At 42.1% G+C, this 23922-nt stretch overlaps 1 protein-coding gene across 1 annotated transcript in view; it reads left to right on the top strand.

Moving 5' to 3' along the window:
* The first annotated feature begins 14661 nt into the window (after nucleotides 1-14661).
* The window catches only part of LOC308305159 (calpain-5-like), a 44761-nt gene continuing 35500 nt past the window's right edge, over nucleotides 14662-23922 (top strand). The window contains exons 1-2 of the mRNA XM_080749864.1: nucleotides 14662-14783; nucleotides 18232-18420. Of these exons, the coding sequence (XP_080605990.1) occupies nucleotides 18256-18420 (165 nt within the window). The 5' untranslated portion in view covers nucleotides 14662-14783; nucleotides 18232-18255. The remainder of the gene's footprint in view (nucleotides 14784-18231; nucleotides 18421-23922) is intronic.

A 23922-nucleotide genomic window follows, 5' to 3' on the forward strand; every position in this document is an offset into this window, starting at 1 on the left:
TCCCGGATGTTGTCCTAGAGTGAACGCTTTGTCTGGTTTGAGACCAGGCATGCTGCATTTGCTGGGGTTTCAGTGCACAAACATTCTGGGAGGGCCAGCGAGGAGAGAGTTACACTAGCAGTAGTGTTGATAAGATTGAGGAGTCAGCCCAGCTGACCAGCTCCTTATCCAGAATAAGGAGCTGGTCAGCTGGGCTGACTCCTGGGTGAGGAAGGGTCTGAACCTTAAAATGTTACTGAGCCGTGGTTCCCAAACTGGGCGTCGGGACCCCCAGCCGGGCCCCCCAAATGTTGTTTTCTCACTCAACAGTAAACAAACCAACATACAAAGTGTATACAGTAGTATTTGCACATTACTTAAGTTAAAATGTAATGACCTTTAAGGCCTTTTAAATACCAAATTGGCCAAATATTACACATGAAAGAGGCAACCATCCAACACCACGGAGGTTGTGGGTTTGAATCCACAGCGGTGCATCTGGCTTTGCAGAGCGTCTGCATGAACACACCTGTCAGCGTGGAGTACACCTGTCAGCGTGGAGTATTAGGCGGGAGGAGTAGGACGAAAGCTCAGCCTCTAGTTAGCTGGCATAATACAAGTGAGCTTGTAGATCGGCTATTTTCACAATATTTATCTGTGGAACCGAGTCAAACTAAATGTAATGCTTGCAATTCCAAGTGCTTGTCAGGGTGGTGGGGGCCCCAGTTGATTATTTGAGGTTTGCAGCCTGAAAGGTTAGGGAACCCCTGATACAGAGTCTGCGATGTGTGCCTTGAATGTTGTTTGAAGTCACCAGAGATGGAAACAGTGAGATCCTGCAGGACTTACCTGGGAAGAAGAGAAGCTCAGTCTTGTCTGGGTTCAGCTTGAGGTGGCGAGAAGAAAACATCCACTGTGAGATGTCAGCCAGACATGCAGCGATGCACTCTTCAACCTAAGTGGTATAGTGGAGAGAGAAACGGTTACAATCAACTAATAGGTAGGTTACATTTAATTGCGACCAAAGGTCGCAGTTTACCATGAGAAATGTCGCAGCTTGTCTCCGTCTGTCTGTCTCAGTCAGTCAGTACACATTTTTACAGTCTATGGGTTGGTTCCCTTGTCACTGTGACATCACAGGTGATATCACAGGTGACATCACCTATGTAAAAGTCCATATATATGGGTATTCCCCAGAATCCCTTTTATGCCCATATATGAAGATCCCTGATGTCATCGATATACATCACTGGCCAGATGGCCAAGACATGGCCCATATCTGTGTGGCTGGTTCAGATAGGGATCTCCATGTATGGGCATACAATATATTGTATGTATATGGATACATATCTATCTATAAATTAGGGAAATCTACGTCTGCGTGTCTGCGCTGACGTCATCCAATGGGAAAACCCTTGAAATAAAAGAGCGATCAATCACGTCATCAGACGTCATCAATCAGGTGAAGACGTCATCATCGCCAATAATTCCACAACAATTTTATTTAATTTGTCCTTTGAACATTGGAAGGAATATATCAATTATAGGCCATATTTAATAATGTTATAGTCAAAATTAAAAGTAGTGGAAATTGCCCATATACAAGCTCACAACGTGTCGCATTGCGATGCATTGTGAGCTTATAGATCAGAATCAGATATACATATCTATATTTTTTGCAACATGGAGACCATTATGATGGCTATTATATCATAATTGTGACATGCATATCAGTGACATTTCAACCAACCAATAGTAACAAAACAATAACATCATTAAAGCAACGTCATACATGTAAGAAAGAAGTAGTGAATCACATTTCAAAAAATGATTCTAACATGAAGGACACATCCAGTCCAAAGGAACATTTATTTTTGTAGTTGGCTTCACAAACTACACTTGTTTCCTGGTTGCTTTTTGGAGTTGATTTGAAATCCTCAATGAAAGTATTGTCTGTGCTAACAGTTCCTCTGAACTGAAAACTTTAGACAGACTGCTGCCTGCAAGCAGTACCCCAACAAGATGAGTTTGGGTGAGCTGGAGAACACAGTACTTATTGACTGACTGACTGACTGACTGACTGACTGACTGACTGTCTGTCTGTCTGTCTGTCTGTCTGTCTGTCTGTCTGTCTGTCTGTCTGTCTGTACCTGGATCCTCTGGTGTGCAGTGGTGTAAAGTAGCATACATTTACTTAAGTAATGTACTTAAGTACAATCTTGAGGTATTTGTACTTTACTTGAGTATTTCCAATTTCCAATACTTTTACATCTACTCCACTACATCTCTGGTCCAAATATTGTACTTTTACTCCACTACATTTATTTGAGAACTTTTAGTTACTAGTTGCTTTGCAGATATAGTATACATTTTTATAATATTATAATAGCTCTATTTATTACCGTGGCTATTTGAAAATAGACAAACTACAAGCTCACAAAGTGGATAGATCTGCTATTTTCAAACATTTGGTACTTTTACTTTTGATACTTCAAGAATATTTTGATGCCAATACTTTCATACTTTTATTCAAGTACATTTTGAATTCTGGACTTTTACTTGTAACAGAGTACATCTACAATGCAGTATTGATACTTTTACTTAAGTATCGAATGTGAGTACTTTTTCCACCACTGCTGGTGTGCAATAACAAATCCTGATCACCTCTACTGCACAACTTTGGTAGCAGGTCCTATTAGCACACTATCCAAATCACCACCACAACACTGTTAAAGGTCCCACTGTTGTCCTAGATATTCCTTTAATGTATGTATTTCATATACAGTATAAAGCCATAGATCACTCCTATGCCCTCCTGTGTCGGTGACATTGTGAAATGTAAGTGATATCACAGCCATTCTAGGGCTGAAGTTGTCAGATAGCGTCCCCATACTCACAGAAACCTGTTGAAATGTCTCCCACACTCTCTTCTCCTCCAGGCTAGTGAGTTACTAGTTGACCAGGCAGCCACAGTCCATCTGGTAGTTATTAATGTCAGCTGATTATGGTAGAAATACTGAGTGAAAACCCAGCTCCAAAAACACAGAGACATGCTGATACATCCACAATCTGTCAGATTGTTTACCTTCCTGCATCTTTTAGCCCCACCCCCCTCTTGTACCTGCTTGTTGTCTAGGGTTGATTGACACCTGGATACCCATGATCTTGGTATAAATCTAACACATATCTGACCAAGTGGCTGCATGTCTGCCCCCTAGTGGACCAGGTGCTTTAGACAACTGGTTAGTGCAGCTGTAAGTGAAATGACAAACCTCGTCTTTGATATGATGATCTCAAACAGGGCATGAACGTTATGGAGGCCTTGTACTTATCTTTCATGGTTTTAGAGATATAGTCTTTACAAAATTCGAAATATTAACATGAGGCTCAATGGTAGATTTGTGCAAATAAAATAAAAAATAAAAAAAACCTGTTCACCTAGAAACTCCATTCATACTTTTTATAATTCACCTAACTGTTACTGCCGACACACATGCTTGAACTTTTCACTTTGAAATGTTTTGTAGTTTTGGAGACATTTAACTTTTTAAAACTTAAATCTGAAAACTTTGGCACCTCGCTGTTCCTACATACTTTAACCGAGCAACTTGATTCGCAATTAAAAAATTCCACTTTACTGTGGACATGCACTCATGCAGGCTTGAGATTTTTACTAATAATGTGTAGTTTTTGAAATATTTAACTTTAAGCACCCAATGCATTGTCAATGACAATGGCCTTTTAAAGGAGAGAAAAAAAAACAAGCCATCAGTGTCAATTGCTCAGATGCAGAGGTGCTGGTGCTGACATGATCACAGGACCTGCTGATGATGAGTCAAGTAAAGAGCTTTTCCAACAGAGCTACCATAACCCAGAATGCATTAATAAAGACATGTTGAGTCACCCATGTATATGTTTGCATAGAAAATTCCAAGGTAGTGCATCATTGAACAATGGGAAGACTGGGGTTTGAACATCGCACCTCTAAGCCGAAGAACTAATCATTAGACCACTTGACCACCTCTCAGGCTCTCTTGACATGTCTCTTATTTAATATTTAGCCCTACTTTCTTTTTTTTCAAGGCTAGAATAATAGAAATAGGAGAAGAAAAAAAAACACTTCAAAACACTAAGACAGCCATGCCCTGAGTTTCTGACTAGGTAGTAAAGTGGTCTCAGGCTGGATTAAGCATTGGGCCGGTGGGGCCGTTGCCAGGGGCCCTTGGGGGAACTGGGCCACGTGGTCATTGACAATTTACTATTAAATGTATACGTTAATTAAATATCAAATATGTGGGCCCACAGGTGCTTTCTTGGCCCACAGATGATCATCATGGCATAAAACCCGAGCTGGGTAGTGCACGTCGGGAGGGAGGGAGGGAGGGAGGAAGGAGGGAGGGGGTTATGGTGGAGGGTGGGGAGGCCCTAAAAAAATTATCGGCCGGGGGCCTTCGAAGGGGTTAATCCGTCCCAGCTTGAAATGTGAAAGTTTGAGAAACACTAGACTAGACAACTAGAGTTTAAGTTTAGGGGTTAAAGTTGGAATTATACCTGTTATATAGGCCTACTTATAGTTCTTCACCGGTGTCGCACACAGAAAAAAGCTGATCTACAAGCACACAACGCGTTGTATTATAGACTATTTTGGCTTTAGGTTCAGGGATAAAAATGGCAAAAGTAAATAAATGGCATTCATAACATTGCCATTCTAAATGTCTCAAGTATAGTGATACTAATGGACCATCTTCCATCACCATGGAAACTGGAACTTTCTCTGATTGGTCAACATCTTGGCCCAAACATCTTTGACAAGAGGGATTGTAGTCTGTAAAGAATGTTACTGATAATGGGACCCAGAAATATTGCTGTATGAGTGAAGGTTTCATAATACCTTTATACATGTACCTAATAATTGCGACCGTAGGTCGCAGCTTGTCCGTATGTTTGTATCTCTGTCACAACCAACACTGTGGTTCTATGGGTTTGTCGCTCTGACATCATGCTCTGACGTCACTGTGATGTCAGGGGAACCACTCTTAACAGAATGGGTTTGCCGCTCTGACATCACACTTTGGCTTCACTGTGATGATCATGTCACGCTAACAGAATCCCTTTATGCCCATGTATGGAGTTCCCGGATGTCATCAATATTAAGCCCACATCTAACAGGACTTCATATGGGAATGCCATATGGAAGCCACATCGGCCATATACCACACTAACAGCTGGTTCTACAGACATCTCATAGACATCGTAAGACTTTCATATAACGAATAACTGAGTAGGCCTAAGCATGTTTGGGCTCTCACAGCATATCTCCATATGCAGTACATGGATATGGGTAACTGGTCCGATATACATCACTGGCCAGATGGCCAAGAATTGGCGCAACCTTGCCCTAGTAATATGATGATGAGGCACAGAAATACATTAGAATAGCTTGCTTAGATAAGAAGCAAACTAATGTAATAGTTTGACCCCTGGGGGTCCCTGGAGCCCACTTTGAGAACCACTGGTTTATATCAAAGGTGTGTTAATTGCTATATACTGTACACGGTTGTAGAATATATCTTACCTTTTCTCTCTCTCTCTCTCTCTCTCTCTCTCTCTCTCTCTCTCTCTCTCTCTCTCTCTCTCTCTCTCTCTCTCTCTCTCTCTCTCTCTCTCTTCTCACAATGTTTGCCTCTTTCTTAGTAATATTTGACAAGTTCGCCAATTTGGTATTAAAAAGGTCTTAAAAGTCATGAAATCTTTGATGTGCAGATACCCAGTATACATTTATACGGTCTGTTGGTTGAGAACCACTGTTATAGTGTAATATTACTACTTGCATGCAAGACATCACATCACTCTATTATTGTATGTGAGTTTTCCGCCACCTGCTGGCTATTCTGGGTACTGTCGTGCCTATACTTCATTTTTGGCAGCATTCCCTGCAGGTCTAATGAGAGAACTCCACTTGAAAGCTGACATAAACATGGCCTCGATTGATCTTCAGCCTGATACAGTGGTTCTCAAACTTTTTCCATATAAGGACCTCCAAAATGATATGTATTTGAATGCGGAACGCCCATCTCAAAATATATTTTGTGCCAGGGACCTCCAGAAGCAAAGACTTTTAGTTAGAAATGTTCGCTTTATATTACAAAATAATATTTTGTAATATATATATATATATATATATTCAAAGATTTGCACAACCTTTCAAAGTGCCATTTTCTCAAAGTGCCATGAGATGGTAGGCTATACATCTGCAATTTTGAATATAGAAAGTGAGTGTAAGGCGGAGTTTCGCTCCAGATGACGTATTTCCCGTCGCCATCCTCGAGGGACGTCACTTATAATAATAATAATAATAAGTGCACTACAACGTTTACACAACCTCCATGACGATCCTATTACTGTATGTATTGAGATAGATTGTTGTAGGCTAACAGTTATCATCAAAATAAACCATATCAAAGTGTGCGGGACATTTCTCTCTCAAAATAACAACTTTTCTAGTGTTATTTCTTATCCTGGTAAACATCATGGGTCTGTCCCTTGTTCAGCCATGTCAGATATATTTTCTCTTTAAACAAAACCGTTTGCTCAATCTCATTGTAGGCTATATCCTATAATATATTCAATAGATATATTTTTATGACAGATTTACTGGCCTCAACCTCCCGTGTAATATGTATTAGCCTAGACACTTAAGTCAACTCTGCCACTTTACGCAGATCATCTGAGAGAGAACATTGTGGTCAAGCAAGGATCACTTTGTATTGAGAGAGAGAGGTGCGCTTTCTCTAATTATCCAACAGAAGAGAGAGAGAGAGAGAGAGAGAGAGAGAGAGAGAGAGAGAGAGAGAGAGAGAGAGACATGCTCAAGCCTATAATATATTAAATAGAAATATGTGTTATGCCAAATTACAAAACCAAACCCGAGTGGCCCCGTAATGGTCTTGTCCATTTCCGTCCCGTTCTGATTCCTTTTTTTTTTTTTTTTTTTTTTTGAGACTTGTGACATTGTCCTGAAATCCGTTTATTTCCGAGGTTCAGAGAGACCCGAGCATTTAGCTTATTATTAGGCTATTAAAAGTCCATGCGTGCCTCTGCCTTTCATGTGGTGAGGTCTACTCAATCTAACATAGGCCTACTGTCTGCAGCTGTGTGAACTGATTGACAGGCACTGTCAGAAGTCAGAGCGGTGTAAACGTTATCATAAATGTAGACTTATTATTGTCAATGCTGCTGGTTGGTTGCCTAGGAATCTATAATATTAACATTGAAACAAAAGCCAGGGAGAAAGGAATGCTTTTAGGCTATTTTCTATCTACAGAGGTAAGTCATTTTCCGTTTAGAGAGAGAAAGAGAGAGAGAAATGGTCGAGTGAGCTTCACTTTGTATTGTAAAACGGGACCTGTGTTGCATTGCCGATTAAAATATAATCTCTTTAGGCCTAAGCCTATTTATTAAATCACAATCGAATGTTGTTTACTTGCATAATAGGGACACTTTTTTTTTTAATTGTAGGCTATTTTATATGTAGTCACTGGAAAATGTTTCAACATCTGATCTCTCAGTACTGTTGCTTCAATTTTTTTTTTTTTTTTTTTTTTTTTACTGGTCCCCCTCGGCAATGGCGCTGGTTTTGTAGGCCGATAACTCCAAATCGGCCTACAAAACGTCATACGCACGTTCCCCATAGCCAAAGATTAAAATATGGTTAAAGTGGTGGACACTCTATGAATTACTTTTGCAAATTTTGACCCGGGCCCCACATTGAGAACCAATGGCCCAATACACTCTTAAGGCTTGTTAACACTAAACAACCTAAAGACCCAACAATTTGAGGGTAATAATATCCTTTCTAAAGAGTCCACAGCCTACATAGGGGACTTGGCATGCGCTCACAGACGTCTGCTTTGTGTCTGTCCGCAGTAAAGTGGTAGATTAAACAGCCGAGGGCCAGAGGAGGACTGTTTATCAGTCAATTTGGCAATTAAACAGGAAATCCTCTATGTGAAGCGATTCACAAGGCCACCTCATGGCTGCGTTTCAAAGCAGACTAACAATGATTCATTTCAACTTACCAGACCATGCCTATCAGCGCACAGGCACGGCCATGGCCATCGTGACAAGGTCATTCACAAGGGGGATCTGTATTCACCAGAGAGAGAGAACAACCAGGTGCTCAATGGAGAGAAAGTAGGTGCTGCTTGGATCAACAGGCACCAAAACCTGAAGAAGAGAGATCCATCAAGCACGATGTAACAGAGGAGAGGGGGTAAAATCAAAGTACAACTAATCGTGTTTTCAAAACGTTAATCAGGGCAAGTAGAGTATGATACTTGCCATGATGAAGACCAGTTTGTCGAATTAACATGTTGGCTTTTTGTAAACATGATTAAAAGTAGGACAGTAGGACATGAATAAAACAAAATGGATTCAGAATCATGAAGAACCCCTAGTTTGACCCCTCACATGCTAATTAAAGCAGACTTTCTTTCTTTTTTAAAATTTTTCTAGTGGAGTCAATGGGACAGTGAATATACAAATGGCCATAACTTTTTTTCGCGATGTTTCCAGCAGAGTAGGCCTCTCATTCTGTGGACCTTAATGACCAAACTAATAGATAAAACAGAAATAAAAAGTACGCTCCCATTTTGGTGACTGGGTCCCCGGCTATAATCATCTCGTACACATGAGCAACAAATGTATAAATGGTGTGTTGGGTAAAAGAGAACACAGGGCCTTGAAGGTTGGAGGCCACGTGGCTTAAGCGCCACTAAGTTCCATGGATAATCTGGCACTGGGGGTCCCTGGAACAAAATCTTTTCAGATGGGGGTCCACGGCCAAATACATATTAATTTGGGGGTCCTTGACAGTAAAATGTTTTAGGTGAGAACAACTGTGTTGTTAAACTAAAATACAGGAAATAAGAATGAAATCCAGGAAATGAGTGTCTGCCTGGTATGTCTATTAATGATGTCTCGTCTTAATGATGATGAACTTTAGCAGCTGCTGCTGAACGTCAGCCACACAACTGTTGTGAGTAGTTTATATGGTTCTCAAACTCTGTCATGCCAGGGCAAGGAATCCCAAATTGGGCCCTATTGGGTATATCTGAAAAGGTTTTGTGCCAGGGACTCCCACAGAAGAGAACATTCATGGGGTGCCTGCTGGCCTATAGCGGTCCAGGCGCACACCACATAGGCTCTGAGCTTGATCGCGACGACCTTTCCTGCGTGTCACTCACCCGTCTCTCTCTCTCCTTGTTTCCTGTCACTCTACACTGTGTAATTACTATCAATAAAGGCAGAAAAGTCCCCAAAAAATGAAGAGAACATTCATGTTAAATTCTGTCTAAATTATCCAACATTTTCTATTGTTTCCAAAATGTTCAATCATAGCAGATGTACAAGCTCGCAGCACGGCACAAAGTGACGCGCTGTGAGCTTGCAGATCTGCTCATTTGGAATAGCCAACATAAATGGATATTACAATGATGATGACGCTAGAGTATTATAACTACTTTTACTGGGGGACCCCTGGGGGTCCCTGGACCCCACTATGAGAACCACTGGCTTATATCAAAGGTGCGTTAATTGCTATAGGCCTATACGCGGTTGCAGAAAATATCTTACATTATCTCTCTCTCTCTCTCTCTCTCTCTCTCTCATACAAGAATACTCACTGGGCCTCGTAGCTATGAAAGGTTTTTGGACACATGACAAGTCAGTGAATAGTCTGACTGAGATATATATAGCATTGTGGGATATCTAGCTCTCTGCCAGAACACAACACAACACAACACAACACAACACAACACAACACAACACAACACAACACAAGGGCTGTGAGTGTGTGTGTGTGTGTGTGTGTGTGTGTGTGTGTGTGTGTGTGTGTGTGTGTGTGTGTGTGTGTGTGTGTGTGTGTGTGTGTGTGTGTGTGTGTGACTGTGTGTGTGTGTGTGTGTGTGTGTGTGTGTGTGTGTGTGCGTGTCTGCGTGCGTGCGTGCGTGCGTGCGTGCGTGCGTGCGTGCGTGCGTGCGTGCGTGCGTGCGCGCGTGCGTGCGTGGCTGTGTGCTACTGCCTTTTGAACAAGAAGATAGAACCACAGGGAACTGTATCCATTTTGTGGGCCCATGCTACCATAAGCCCAAAGATGAGAATACTGGTTTTGTATTCATAATGTAAGGCTAAAAAAGAATGTCTGTGTTTCATATTTGTATGATTATACAAATACTAATGTCCTAAATATTGCCTAAATATTGCTTGTAGATGAGCTATTTTCAGCACGCAACCAAGTGTAAAATCAGGCATTACGACAAAATACATTTTTGTCAACATGATATTTACTTGACTAAAACTAGACTAAAACAAAAGCTTTTCAGATGACTAAAATATGACTCAAACTAAATCTAATTAAATATTTAGAAAGAAGACTAAGACTAAATGAAAATTTCCTGTCAAAATAAACACTGATATATAGAGGATTCTGGCATGAATCAATGCAAGCAGTGGTGGAAAAAGTACTAATTCTTTTTACTTAAGTAAAAATATCAATACTGCACTGTAGAAATACTCAGTAAAAGTCCAGAATTCAAAATTAAGTAGAAGTACAAAGTTATTGGTATCAAAATATACTTAGAAAGTAGGCTACTCATTAGGCAGATTTTCACAACTTTTCAAACGTATAAAAATATTTTGAAAATAACAGCTCTACAAGCTCACAATCATCACAAAACATTGTGAGCTTGTAGATCGGCTATTTTCAAATGGTCGAAATGTATATAGGGCTGAAGTGATTCAGGTTTGTTTTGCAACCAGTAACTAAAGTTTTCAAATAATTAAGGGGAGTGAAAGTAGAATATTTGCCTCTGAGATGTAGTGGAGTAGAAGTAAAAGTACTGAAAATTGGAAATACTCCAGTAAAGTAAAAATACCTCAAACTTAGTACAGTACTGAGTAAATATATTTAATTACTTTACACCACTGAATTCAAGGACAGAGAAAGAACCATAGTGTACTGTCCAGGACCCTGGACCAAAAGGCTACAAACCATATCCAGAACACAAGGTTCCTTCCCCCCATCCAAGACACCATGTACCTGGACTATAAATGTATTGTGATCATAAATAAAATATGTTTTCAACAAGTTGTACTTGATGGTAAACTAGTGTGACCTGTGAACCGGATTATAGGAACATTTCCTTTGCCTTCCTGGAAAAACGAGTCAGGTCATTGTCTGACAGCAATTAAGTTTATCCAGATACCATCTGTATGTGATTAGTCACCAGCTATACGGAAAGTTACACATTCTGTTTGCACTTAATCTGCGCAGGAATAAGACAACTGTATCTAAAAATAAACCTAATAAAAAAAACAAAAAAGAGCACCATTTCTGGGGAACAGTAGGCCTCCGTGTGTAGTGATTGGAATGTGCTCTCTGTATAGAGTTTGAGATGAATGCAGATTAAATTAGAACAACACTGTATTTAAAATACTACCAGTAAGACGCCCTAAGGGCGAGAAGCGACCTCACCCAAAGGGCGCTGAAACATCAGAGCTTCTTAACACGGCACTGTTAAGAAGCAGGAGTTAAACTATTAATCTGACTGGTCGAGTCATCATTGTGATGTAAGAACGGGTCAGCTATATCCATATCTGGAGTCCGTGAGGTCAGATGTAGAGGTATTGGCCAGCTCCATATTATGAAGATGTCTTGGTCATGATCAGCAGGTTTTCATACTACATATTGTGTCGGTCTCATGTGGTCGATGAGTTCTGATGAGTTCTGAAAATAACTGGTTGGAATAACGTGTTCCTTCATGCAAATAGAAGGAAGCATGAGGTCAGTCTGTTGCTCTCCCCAGGTTGGCAGAGGGAGTGTAGTGCACAGGATTACATTAGATAATTGACACTGGGTGAAAAGAAAATGCATTACAAAAATTGTGGGGGAAAAAAAGTTCAATGTGCTTCACAGAAAAAAGGTTCAAGACATTACAAGAAGGCAAAACAAAAAAGCAAAGATGCATGTAAAATACATAGAAATGCATTTAAAATGTTGTAATATACTGTATATATACACACATACTGAGTTGTTTTGTCAGAGCTCGTGAGTGTTTGAATGAACTTTGTGGGTCGTGTATCTGAGTCTTGTTATTGTTGTATGTTCTCACCGTTAATCCACATGACCTGATTTCTTTTCAGGAAACCTCCTCAAGCCATTCCATCTTAGCGTGGATTTGTAACTTTATTTCCACTGGCTCTGTGTCTTTGAGCCTCTGAGACAGAGGCAGCCAGAGAGGATTTCTGTCTGTCCAGAGCAAGCAGACACGTTCAGCCTGTCATGTCACCAAAGTGGACGTACTGTAAGTGGAATATCGATATATCAGATATAAATAAAGGCAGATAAACATGACTTTCTGCCTAACTCATCTATTTTTTTTTGTCTCTCCTGAAAACCTTACAAATATGAGTTATGAGTTATGCTATGAGGCTAAAGATCTGGGAAAATCCCAGTTGGGCGGTGTCCCAGTTGGGCGAACAGACTGTAATCATTGTCCACGACATTGCAAGCGGCGTGAAGGCCAGCGGACCTTGGGGGGGCCGCGCGACCGGCGGAGCGCCGCGCGAGTTACGAAGCAGTGGTGAATGCAATCGTTATATTTATGCCCAGGCCGTAAGGCCTGGGCAAGGCTACATATCGGCTGCCTGGTTTCTAAGACTATCCTGTCAGTAATAATGACGCACATTTGCAGCTGCTCTGTTGAACGGCATGGGCACCGACGCACAACATTTTGTTGCTGTCGGAAAGAAACCTCTTATCTCCATATTTCGTACATTAACGCTAGGGCAGGGGCGGTATAGAGTTTTCGTTACCGCGGTAATAAGTCACTGTTTACAGACGGTATGGCGGTATCGCTGTATCTCCCCAAAAGGTTGTTTTGAATGATAAAAAAACAACCACACTGAGGTATGCATTACACACCTGCGGTATTGCGGTTATTCCACTTAGCCATAGACTGCACCAATGGAACTCCTTGCAAATAGGCTCAACAAAACAGTTTTAAGGCCATGTCACACCAATGCAACTCCTTGCAACAGTCATTGGGGATAATGGTTGCAAGTAATTGCATGCAACGGTTTTGTTGCAAGGAGTTGGGTTGCATTGGTGTGGACTGGCCTAAAAGGGAAGTTCACACCAAGCACTATAATGATAACTGTCGTCATAGTTCTGGTGTGAACTCTGTCATCACCTTAAGCTAGAACGTTTTGAAATAATATCTGTAGTTAACTAATCGCGGTTATGAATTCAACACCGTGGTGTGAATTGCGGTTATTGCACCCAGCCCTAATTAACGCCCCACTTGATCATACTACAGCGTCACACAAAAGTAGCAAAAGTAGTAGATCCACAAGCTCGAAATGTGGCGTAAAGCGATACGTTTTGAGCTTGTAGATCTGCTACTTTTGATGTTTTTGAGTAGGAGCAGGAGTTTTGGACATGTGATGTTTCCACCTGACAGAGTCGATATCTTGGAACAAGGTATATGCTGGCTTTTTATGCACGTTCATGATTCCCAGAGAAGAACCCCTTAATGATGTCCAAAACCCCCTGACCTTTCCTGTAATGCCACCCTTAGGGCAAACCTTCCACTACCACACAAGATGCTCCCTGGAACACTGGGGTGCCGATGGCCTAGTGGTTTAGGCCCATACCACAAATAAAGACTCAACCACTCAGTTGCCTTGTGGTTAGAGTGTCCACCCTGAGACTGGGAGGTCGGGATCGATCCCTGGCCACGACATACCTAAGACCAATGCCTCCCTGCTTGTCACTCAGCATCAAGGCTTGGATTGGGGTAAGGCCCTGCAACATACTAACTAGAGTCATGATGTCCAGGGGGTGTACTTACACTACATAAACATGAGATAGGCTCCTGCCCTATGGGCCTCATGGCTCAGCAAGGCTTACTTACAAATAATAGGCTCTAGTCTGATAGCCTTTGCTGCGTGTCAGTCCCTCTCTCTCTCTCTATCCCTGTTTCGCTCTTCACTGTACTATCCAAAGGCAGAAAAGCCCCAAAATATCTAACATGAACACTAATCATTTGAGTGACCCTATGACCTTTTCCTCTAGCACACAAGACATCTCCTAATCTAACAGGCAGAGTCCAGGATGAGCCCTAGTGATTCTGGTATACCCCCCATGGCTATAATGCCTCCCTTGGACCAATTTCCATCTGGTTGGGTGTATTAAGGACCTCCACCAGGACACCAGGGGCTGCTATAGCCTTGGGGCTTTTTAAAGACTCTTAGTCGTGTGTGAATGAAACAGCAGACAGCTCAAAGAACAGGCTCTTACTTGTCTGACCACTGGCTGGCTGGCTGGCTGGTTGGTATAGTGGGAGAACAGGAGTTCAGTTTCAGTTGGGTCAAACCTTCCCTCGCATGTCGGCCAAACACCTCCTCCTCCTCCTCCTCTTGCTGCTGCTGCGGCTGCAAAGAGTTGCTGGTCAGACCGGTTCTACAACAGAGTTTGTGAAGAGATGATTCGTGTGCCTACAGGCACCTCTGCTACCAGAACACCCGGCGTCTTGCCTTTTAGTTCACTTCTTATAGGAGAACACTGCAATAGCAGCAGCAGCAGCAGCACACGTTGTGGAACACACAGAGGTGAGGATATACAGTACAGTGAGTCTGATGGAAGTGGTTAAAGTGTGCTGACATTCCAGAGGAGTTTAACAACACAGTGAAGTGTGCTGTGGTCTCGCTGACGGACCGCCAGGACTCAACAGGCTTGCAAGCAGGTGAGTGTTGTTGCCTTGAAGACTGTATGGGTGGCCTATACCACAAGGGGGAGAAATGTACCTATGGACCGTTTGATTATATGAACAAATATAATTCAATGGTCATTACACAGCGCTTCACAATGCTTTACAAAACAGCCTTACTCTGGTGTATTGGTATAGGCATACCAAAACCTTTTGAATATACATTATGTCAACTTTCAATAGGATGTGGACGACGGTGTGCAATACATGGCAACCACCACATATCCAACAGTGTGCCTTTCCCATGAGTTGATGCACAGGTTATTACACTGTCATAAGGTTTATTTAGATACAGTGTATCTAAATAAACCTATAGCCCCCCCCCCCCCACCACCACCATAAAATACATAAACAGTATATTTATGATTACATATAAGTTTGTAATCTTCCTCAGTGTCACATCTCTGTATAACTAGACCCCAGGCAGGCAGGCAGGCAGGCAGGCAGGCAGGCAGGCAGGCAGGCAGGCAGACAGACAGACAGACAGACAGACAGACAGACAGACAGACAGACAGACAGACAGACAGACAGACAGACAGACAGACAGACAGACAGACAGACAGACAGACAGACATGTATTGATCCTGTGGGGTAAATCCAGGTGTCACAGCAGCACTGCAGCAGCAGGCATGAAACCCAGATACAGGTATAAGAGAAGAGAGATACTGTACAGCTAACATTCAAAAATTCACAATAATATTAAGCTTGTAGTAAGAAAAACTAAATAGAAGTCTTAAAGGTCTGGTCTGGCCACATGCAATTGGACTGATACTGATACATACAACTATAATAGGGATAAGTATCATGTACAATCTCTCACCAGTAATATGGGCTTTAGGTTGAGCTGTCTAGTGTCTAGCATAGACTACTATAAAATAAACCTGCATAGACAGGTATGTAGGATGGAATATAAAACAGCATGTGTGCAGAGGTAAGCAGGGCTGGAAAGCATACAGTATATCGTTGTTGTCGGGTGGAAACATTATATGTCCATAACTTTTTATATTTATCTTTTAAAAAAAATAGTGAAAATAGCCGATCTACAAGCACACAACGCCTCGCGGTGCGAGACGTTGTGTGCTTGTAGATCTTCTATTTTCACTAGTTTTGTGTGACACTTTTGGGTATAATGAACTAGAGATTTAATTTACCAAAAAACATACACATTTGAAACTTGGATATACAAGGTTTCTGCCCGACAGTGACGATATACTGTACAATGAAACTGACATGCATACAGAGGTATTCAGGGCTGGTATGTAGGGTATACTATACTAGTATAAAACAGACATGCATACATCATGCATGGCTATATTGTACGTACAGTAACAGCCCCGCAGACAGAGGTATGCACTATGCATGGCTGCAGCGTGCATGTATACCTATACTGCTGGGCGTGGCTATGAGCATGCTGAGACAAAAGTGGGTCGTGTGGGAGGGGCGACAAATCCAGGTAGACAGACATGGTATCACCTTCTCTTAGAGCAGGAAGGAGTGGATATCACAGACACACTACCGAGACGGGTGGAAGGTATTTGTTGTACTACCATAGTCTCTCTTTAGCTCTTTTATATGTTTGTTTATATATAATATGTATGATATGTGTATTTACAGCCTGATCTTTTTAAGTGTTTATTTGATGTTCTTTATCCTACCAGTGAAAATGACTATGCTCTGCTTTATGAATCCCCAACAGTAAAAGGAATTCAGAGGTTGGGCTAAAAATGGCTTGTGTGTGTGTTTTTTGGGGAAAAGATTCATTATCAAATTCCTCGCTGTCGATTTAGAGTTTGTTGCCCCCCCTGGACGAGCAGATAATCACATTCCTTTGGCAAGTTGCCCTCTGTTATTGCTGGCAAATTTATAATAACAGATTATAATTGGAATTGTTCTGACTCCATGTATTTCTTTCTTCTTTTATTTTGTCAGACAGGGCTCCGTAGGGGCAAGGTTGACAGTTTATGGTCGATAGTCAAAGGGTTAGGATATGATCACCTCCCTCCAGAGAATACGCCTTCACCACCAGTTGCCTCGTAAATACTTTTACTTTCATCTGTGGAAGAAAGAAATCACAGGGACTCTTTAGACAGCTTGGGTCAAGATCTTTACGTATTCCAAACGTAAGAGAATTTGTCACACTAACAGGAGCAGAATTAACAGACAAAGAGCAGACAAATAGGAGAGCCCAACTTATTGTTGACAGGAATGTACAAGACCCATTAAACCAATTCAACACTGCAGCTACATTAGGCTATACTGTGGTTTGTGGTATTTTAAAAGACAAAGCGGTCAATGTTTGTATTACTGTAAGTACTGTAATAAGTATGTTGTAAACCTGAACGTTCCAGCCTGTAGGCTATTGATGTTGCACATATTCACATAATGGTCATTACAGCAATGTAAATACACCGGATTTAACAAAGATGCTCATTTTCATCTGCAGTCCCCACACCAAAACATGAAACAAAACAGGCAAACAAGGGAGTACCTACATTAGGAAACAAAGCATAAAAACATACACACAAGGGGGAAAAAGTACAACCGTACAAGGGTGTGTATGAATTATTGAAAGAATTGATTGTCTAACGCTGAGTTGGTTTTGGGTTTGAACTTGCGTTTGAGAGAATAGGATGTGTATAGTAGATCTTTACTGTGTGTCTTACAGTATGTGTCCACATGCCCCAAGACCCACTTTGTCATTTGTGGCACGTTTATCAACTGTTTTTAATGACCAATATATAACCCACTGTTCTGAGCATATCACTTAAAATAAAATGCCAGTAGAAAAGAGATTTACTGTACAGATGAGCATGTGAAACATTAAAGTAATCCAGTCCTACATGACTATTATGCCATGGGATTTTGGGGGTGTCATACAGTAGGTCAGTTCAGCGTTGACCACGGGAATGTCTCCCCGGAGAGAGAGAGTTCCGCAGAAATGTCTCGGACGTATTTATTTCTGCTCGCTTTGTTCTCCTCGTCCCCATATTCATGAGTCAGAGGTCCTGAGTGACTTAGTGAGATCCTGTCCAGCAAGCCAGGCACGTGCACACATAGACATCAAAGGGGGCTCGAGCCCCTGCCCTTTTATCCGTCTGTAAAAAGTGCCCTCTCCAGACCATGAATGCATTTTTTACTATGGTGAAAGAAATGCAAACGTCCTCTTTCCATGCCATACCCGAAGGCAGCATTCAAGAGAATTGCCTTGTCCAAACTCTCCTGAACTTGAGTGCAGCATCTTATGTTGAAAGAATTGCCCTCTCTGTGTAGAAATCAAGCATCGAAAATAGCCGACCTCCTGCTATTTTCACCAAAAGGCCCTTTTAGAAATGTCAGGCCCTGCCTCTCTAAAATTCTCTGCACGTCCCTGCATCAAGCTATAAAACCAACTGATGGTTCCTCCTGTGACTCTGTTTTTGACCAGGGCTTCTCTTCCACATCAAAGACCATGTTCTCCTACGCCACGCCATACAAGAACCAGCGCTACGCCGAGCTGAAGAGAGACTGCGTCAGGGACAAGACTCTGTTCGAGGACCCAGAGTTCCCTGCCACCAACGCCTCTCTGTTCTTCAGGAAACCTCCCCCGGGCATCGTGGAGTGGAAGAGGCCGCAGGTGAGCTGCTGCTGTTATTGTGAATGACGTCATCGCTCTGGAGGGACGGGCGCTTGGGCTGTGTACAGGTGTGAGTGTGTGTGTGTGTGTGTGTGTGTGTGTGTGTGTGTGTGTGTGTGTGTGTGTGTGTGTGTGTGCGTGTGCGTGTGTGAGTGAGTGTGAGTGAGTGTGAGTGTGTGTGAGTGAGTGTGTGCCTGCCAGTGTTCATTTTGACAAGAAATTCAGATTTAGTCTTATAGTCATGGTGCTCTATTTTCGTCCATGCCTTACCCCTTATCCCTAAACCCTTTTGCCATTTTTTACTATTTTTAAATAACCTTTTTAAATAATTTCAAATGTTTTTTTGCTGTTTTTCAAAATAGCCATAAAATAAGGCAACAGAGTTTAGGGGTAAGGCATGGAGGAAAATATAGATAACACACGATTTAGTGACAGTCCTATTTACATGAAGTCATCTGAAATTGTTGTGTCTTTTTTCGAAAAAAGACACAACAATTCGACTAACTTTCAAAATATCTTTTGCCTTAGTCTTACAAAATTAAAAACATTTACACTGGTACAGTAGATCAGATCTGCTTCTTTTGATACTTTTGAATATGAATCCCGAAAAAGAACAGTTTTGGACATATCAGGTTATAAATGGAAGTAAATTTGGTTCAATTTGTTGAATGAACGCAGATCATTTTTACTGACTACTGCGTTTGATTTGGAAGTTATTCTATTTGTGTCATGTTTGAGGGAACACGATAAAGGATAACATCATTTTAGAACAAAAGGTGAAAAAGTGAAAGGTGAAGATGTGTGTGTGCGCGCTGTTGGAATGTGAGGATATATTCCCCCTCAAAAAAGCAGCCACACACTTCTGGGATACACTTTCAGCAAGAGTTGCCATATATATATCAATGGTTGTCAACCTTTTCAGATAGGGGTGTAAACGATACATTTTAACAACAACGATAGAATTGCTAAAATTGCTAAATCGATTTTTCGATTCAGTTACTATATCGTAACACCCCTATTTTCAGACTGTGACCCTCAAAATTATCATAATTATTTGGACCCCTCCTGACAAGCAATTGTGGAAGTTGAGGCATTCAATTTTGTTTGACTCCACAGTAAATATTTTTACAATAGGTTTTTAGGCAATTTGGCTGCCACTGGGGACCCAGATGACAATAAAGGGACCCCCCCCCCCAAAAAAAAGAAAAGACCCACAGGTTGAGAATCTCTGTATATACCGGTAAGTTGCCCTGTTGCCCTGTTACCAACGGTTACCATGTTACCATGGTGATGGTGGATTGGCAACAGAAGACACCAGTAAGACTCCCTAATCGGGAGATAAGCGACCGTAGATCGCTTATCTCCACAAATAGGGCAAAAAATTGTTTTTCCAAAATGTTCCTGATCCATGTTGATGACATGAGTGTAGACATACTGTGTAGTGATTTTCGTGATTTTAGGGCAAAATCTGTAGGAGCAGTGTCCAAAAACGTGTTTTTAAAAATCGGCCTGAAGGTGGCGCTATATGGGACAGATTGATGTTGATGGGATGAGTGTAGACATACTGTGTAGCGATTTGCGTGATTTTAGGGCAAAAGCTGTAGGAGCAGTGTCCAAAAATGTGTTTTAAAAATCGGCCTGAAGGTGGCGCTAGAAGAGGGCCATGTGAGAAATGAGGGGTGGGGTCTCCGCGTTGCCTTGGCGGACGAATAGGTACCGGCCCCGGCTCTCCCGGACGCTCCTAGCCCGAGTTACGGCATTTTATGTGAGCTGCATAAGAGATATGAGCCGGGCAAAAGTGTGACGTGTGACGTGTGACTGACTGACTGACTCAGGGACGGACAGCCGGTGGAGGTTTTGGTAGTAAATGCGACCTACGGTCGCAATCATCATCATCTCTTCCTTCCTGAAAATACAAAGGAAGATTGCTGATGGTAATTCCAGTAATTGCTGAATTTGTATGAAATGGGGAAAAAATCAGTTGGAAGGAGATTGAAAAAAGGCACGCAAACCTGACATTTTTGTCCCTCATAATGAATTACTTCCTTAATAGATACAACCAGTAAGACTCCCTAATTTGGTAGATAAGCGACCGTTGGTTGCTTATCTCCACAAATAGGCCAAAAGTTTGTTTTACCAACCAGTAAGACTCCCTAATCGGGAGATTAGGGAGTCACACTGCTGACATCAGTATGACATCACACCGTACACAAATGACCCTTATATAAGACCGGCATTATCTACCGACAGATTAGTAACAAGATGTCAAAATCGTTGAAGGTTGAATCTCCAGATATGGAGATAACCAACACATCCCTCCATATATGGAGATAACCGACGAATCTCACTAAGTCTGACCTCACAAGCCCCATATTTGGACACGAACAACATATAACTCCATATATAGAGACATAGCTGCTGACATCAGTATGACATCACACTGCTGACATCAGTATGACATCACACCGTACACAAATGACCCTTATATAAGACCGGCATTATCTACCGACAGATTAGATGCAAGCAGGATCTCGACTCTGACACAACTCATCGGCTCATAAGCTGGTTCTCCCTCCATATATGGAGATAACCGACGAATCTCACTAAGTCTGACCTCACAAGCCCCATATTTGGACACGAACAACATATAACTCCATATATAGAGACATAGCTGCTGACATCAGTATGACATCACACTGCTGACATCAGTATGACATCACACCGTACACAAATGACCCTGACGGCACACACCAAGCAGTGTGATGTCATACTGATGCGGAGATATGAGCAGGGCAAAGGTGTGACGTGTGACGTGTGACCGACGGACGGACGGACGGACGGACGGACGGACGGACGGACGGACGGCCGGTGGAGGTTTTGATACCAGTAAGACTCCCTAATCGGGAGATAAGCGACCGTTGGTCGCTTATCTCCACAAATAGGCCAAAAGTTTGTTTTACCAATTATCAAGACATACGGGCAGTTGACAGTTTGCCATGGTTACTCATTGAAGTTGAATCTCCATATATGGAGATAACCTACGCATCACACTAAGTCTGACCTCACCAGCCCATATTTGGGCATGAGCAACTTATGTCTCCATATATGGAGATATGATGACATCACACAGTCCTCAGCCGATGATGTGGCGTGATGTCATACAATACACAAACGAGCCCTACAGTATAAAGGGGCAATTCTTGCCAGGAAAGAAGCATTTCTTCGACTCAGACCTTATCGCCAGGGTTGGCTTATAGCAGCTGTCGGTAGATAATGCCGGTCTTATATAAGGGTCATTTGTGTACGGTGTGATGTCATACTGATGTCAGCAGTGTGATGTCATACTGATGCGGAGATATGAGCAGGGCAAAGGTGTGACGTGTGACGTGTGACGTGTGACCGACGGACGGCCGGTGGAGGTTTTGATACCAGTAAGACTCCCTAATTGGGAGATAAGCGACCGTTGGTCGCTTATCTCCACAATCTGTCGGTAGATAATGCCGGTCTTATATAAGGGTCATTTGTGTACGGTGTGATGTCATACTGATGTCAGCAGTGTGATGTCATACTGATGTCAGCAGCTATGTCTCTATATATGGAGTTATATGTTGTTCGTGTCCAAATATGGGGCTTGTGAGGTCAGACTTAGTGAGATTCGTCGGTTATCTCCATATATGGAGGGATGTAGGGTAAAAAACATGGTTGCTATGGTAAACAGTTGGTTGCTAAGGTAAAAACAAACATGGTTGCTATGGTAAACAGTTGGTTACTAGGGTAAAAAAATGGTTGCTATGGTAAACAGTTGGTTGCTAGGGTAAAAAAACATGGTTGCTATGGTAAACAGTTGGTTGCTAGGGTAAACAGTTGGTTGCTAGGGTAAAACCATGGTTGCTAAGGTGGTTGCTAACGTACACTAACAGACCAGCAACAACAGACTGTTGCCACAGCAACGTACACAAAGGTTTGTGTACACATGTGGTGTGATGTCATACTGATGCGGAGATATGAGCAGGGCAAAGGTGTGACGTGTGACGTGTGACCGACCGACGGACGGCCGGTGGAGGTTTTGATACTAAACTGCGACCTACGGTCGCAACTAAACTGCGACCTGACGGTCGCAACTAAACTGCGACCGTAAACTGCGACCTGACGGTCGCAATTATTACACTCTATGTGAACATTTACATCAACAAATCCCAAGTACTGGTTTTTAGGGGTGCTGAGTGTGGCGCAGCAGCGTGTCATGCATTTTCTGCAGGGCCTTGTCACACCTTTGCCCTGCTCATATCTCCGCATCAGTATGACATCACACTGCTGACATCAGTATGACATCACACCGTACACAAATGACCCTTATATAAGACCCGCATTATCTACCGACAGATTAGTAACAAGATGTCAAAATCGTTGAAGGTTGAATCTCCAGATATGGAGATAACCAACACATCCCTCCATATATGGAGATAACCGACGAATCTCACTAAGTCTGACCTCACAAGCCCCATATTTGGACACGAACAACATATAACTCCATATATAGAGACATAGCTGCTGACATCAGTATGACATCACACTGCTGACATCAGTATGACATCACACCGTACACAAATGACCCTTATATAAGACCCGCATTATCTACCGACAGATTAGTAACAAGATGTCAAAATCGTTGAAGGTTGAATCTCCAGATATGGAGATAACCAACACATCCCTCCATATATGGAGATAACCGACGAATCTCACTAAGTCTGACCTCACAAGCCCCATATTTGGACACAAACAACATATAACTCCATATATAGAGACATAGCTGCTGACATCAGTATGACATCACACTGCTGACATCAGTATGACATCACACCGTACACAAATGACCCTTATATAAGACCGGCATTATCTACCGACAGATTAGTAAAAAGATGTCAAAATCGTTGAAGGTTGAATCTCCAGATATGGAGATAACCAACACATCCCTCCATATATGGTGTGATGTCATACTGATGTCAGCAGTGTGATGTCATACTGATGCGGAGATATGAGCAGGGCAAAGGTGTGACGTGTGACCGACGGACGGACGGCCGGTGGAGGTTTTGATACTAAACTGCGACCTGACGGTCGCAATAATTCACTCATTCAACTAATACAGAATATTTATTAATATACTTAATTGTGTTGATAGACTATTAATTAAAGCTTAGGAACATGTACTGTATGTGTATATCCACCCATATCATAATTATTGTTGATTCACTTTTCAGTATTCAAATTCAAAAGCATCGAAAATAGCAGATGATCTACAAGCTTGCATGGTTTTGTGCGATGCTGCAGTATGATGAAGTAGGCCATCTTACTCCTCTACCGGTGCCTCCCCAAGGGTTTCATTCTTTTACTCTTCTACCTGTGCTGAGCCTGTGACACCTGAATTCCCTCCCCAGGGACCAATAGAGGTTTATCTGATCTTATCTGTTAACCACCAAGTAGCACCTCTCTAAAGACAGACAG

The sequence above is a fragment of the Nannobrachium achirus genome, assembly GCF_963921795.1.
Source record: "Nannobrachium achirus genome assembly, chromosome: 19".
NCBI lineage: Eukaryota > Metazoa > Chordata > Actinopteri > Myctophiformes > Myctophidae > Nannobrachium > Nannobrachium achirus.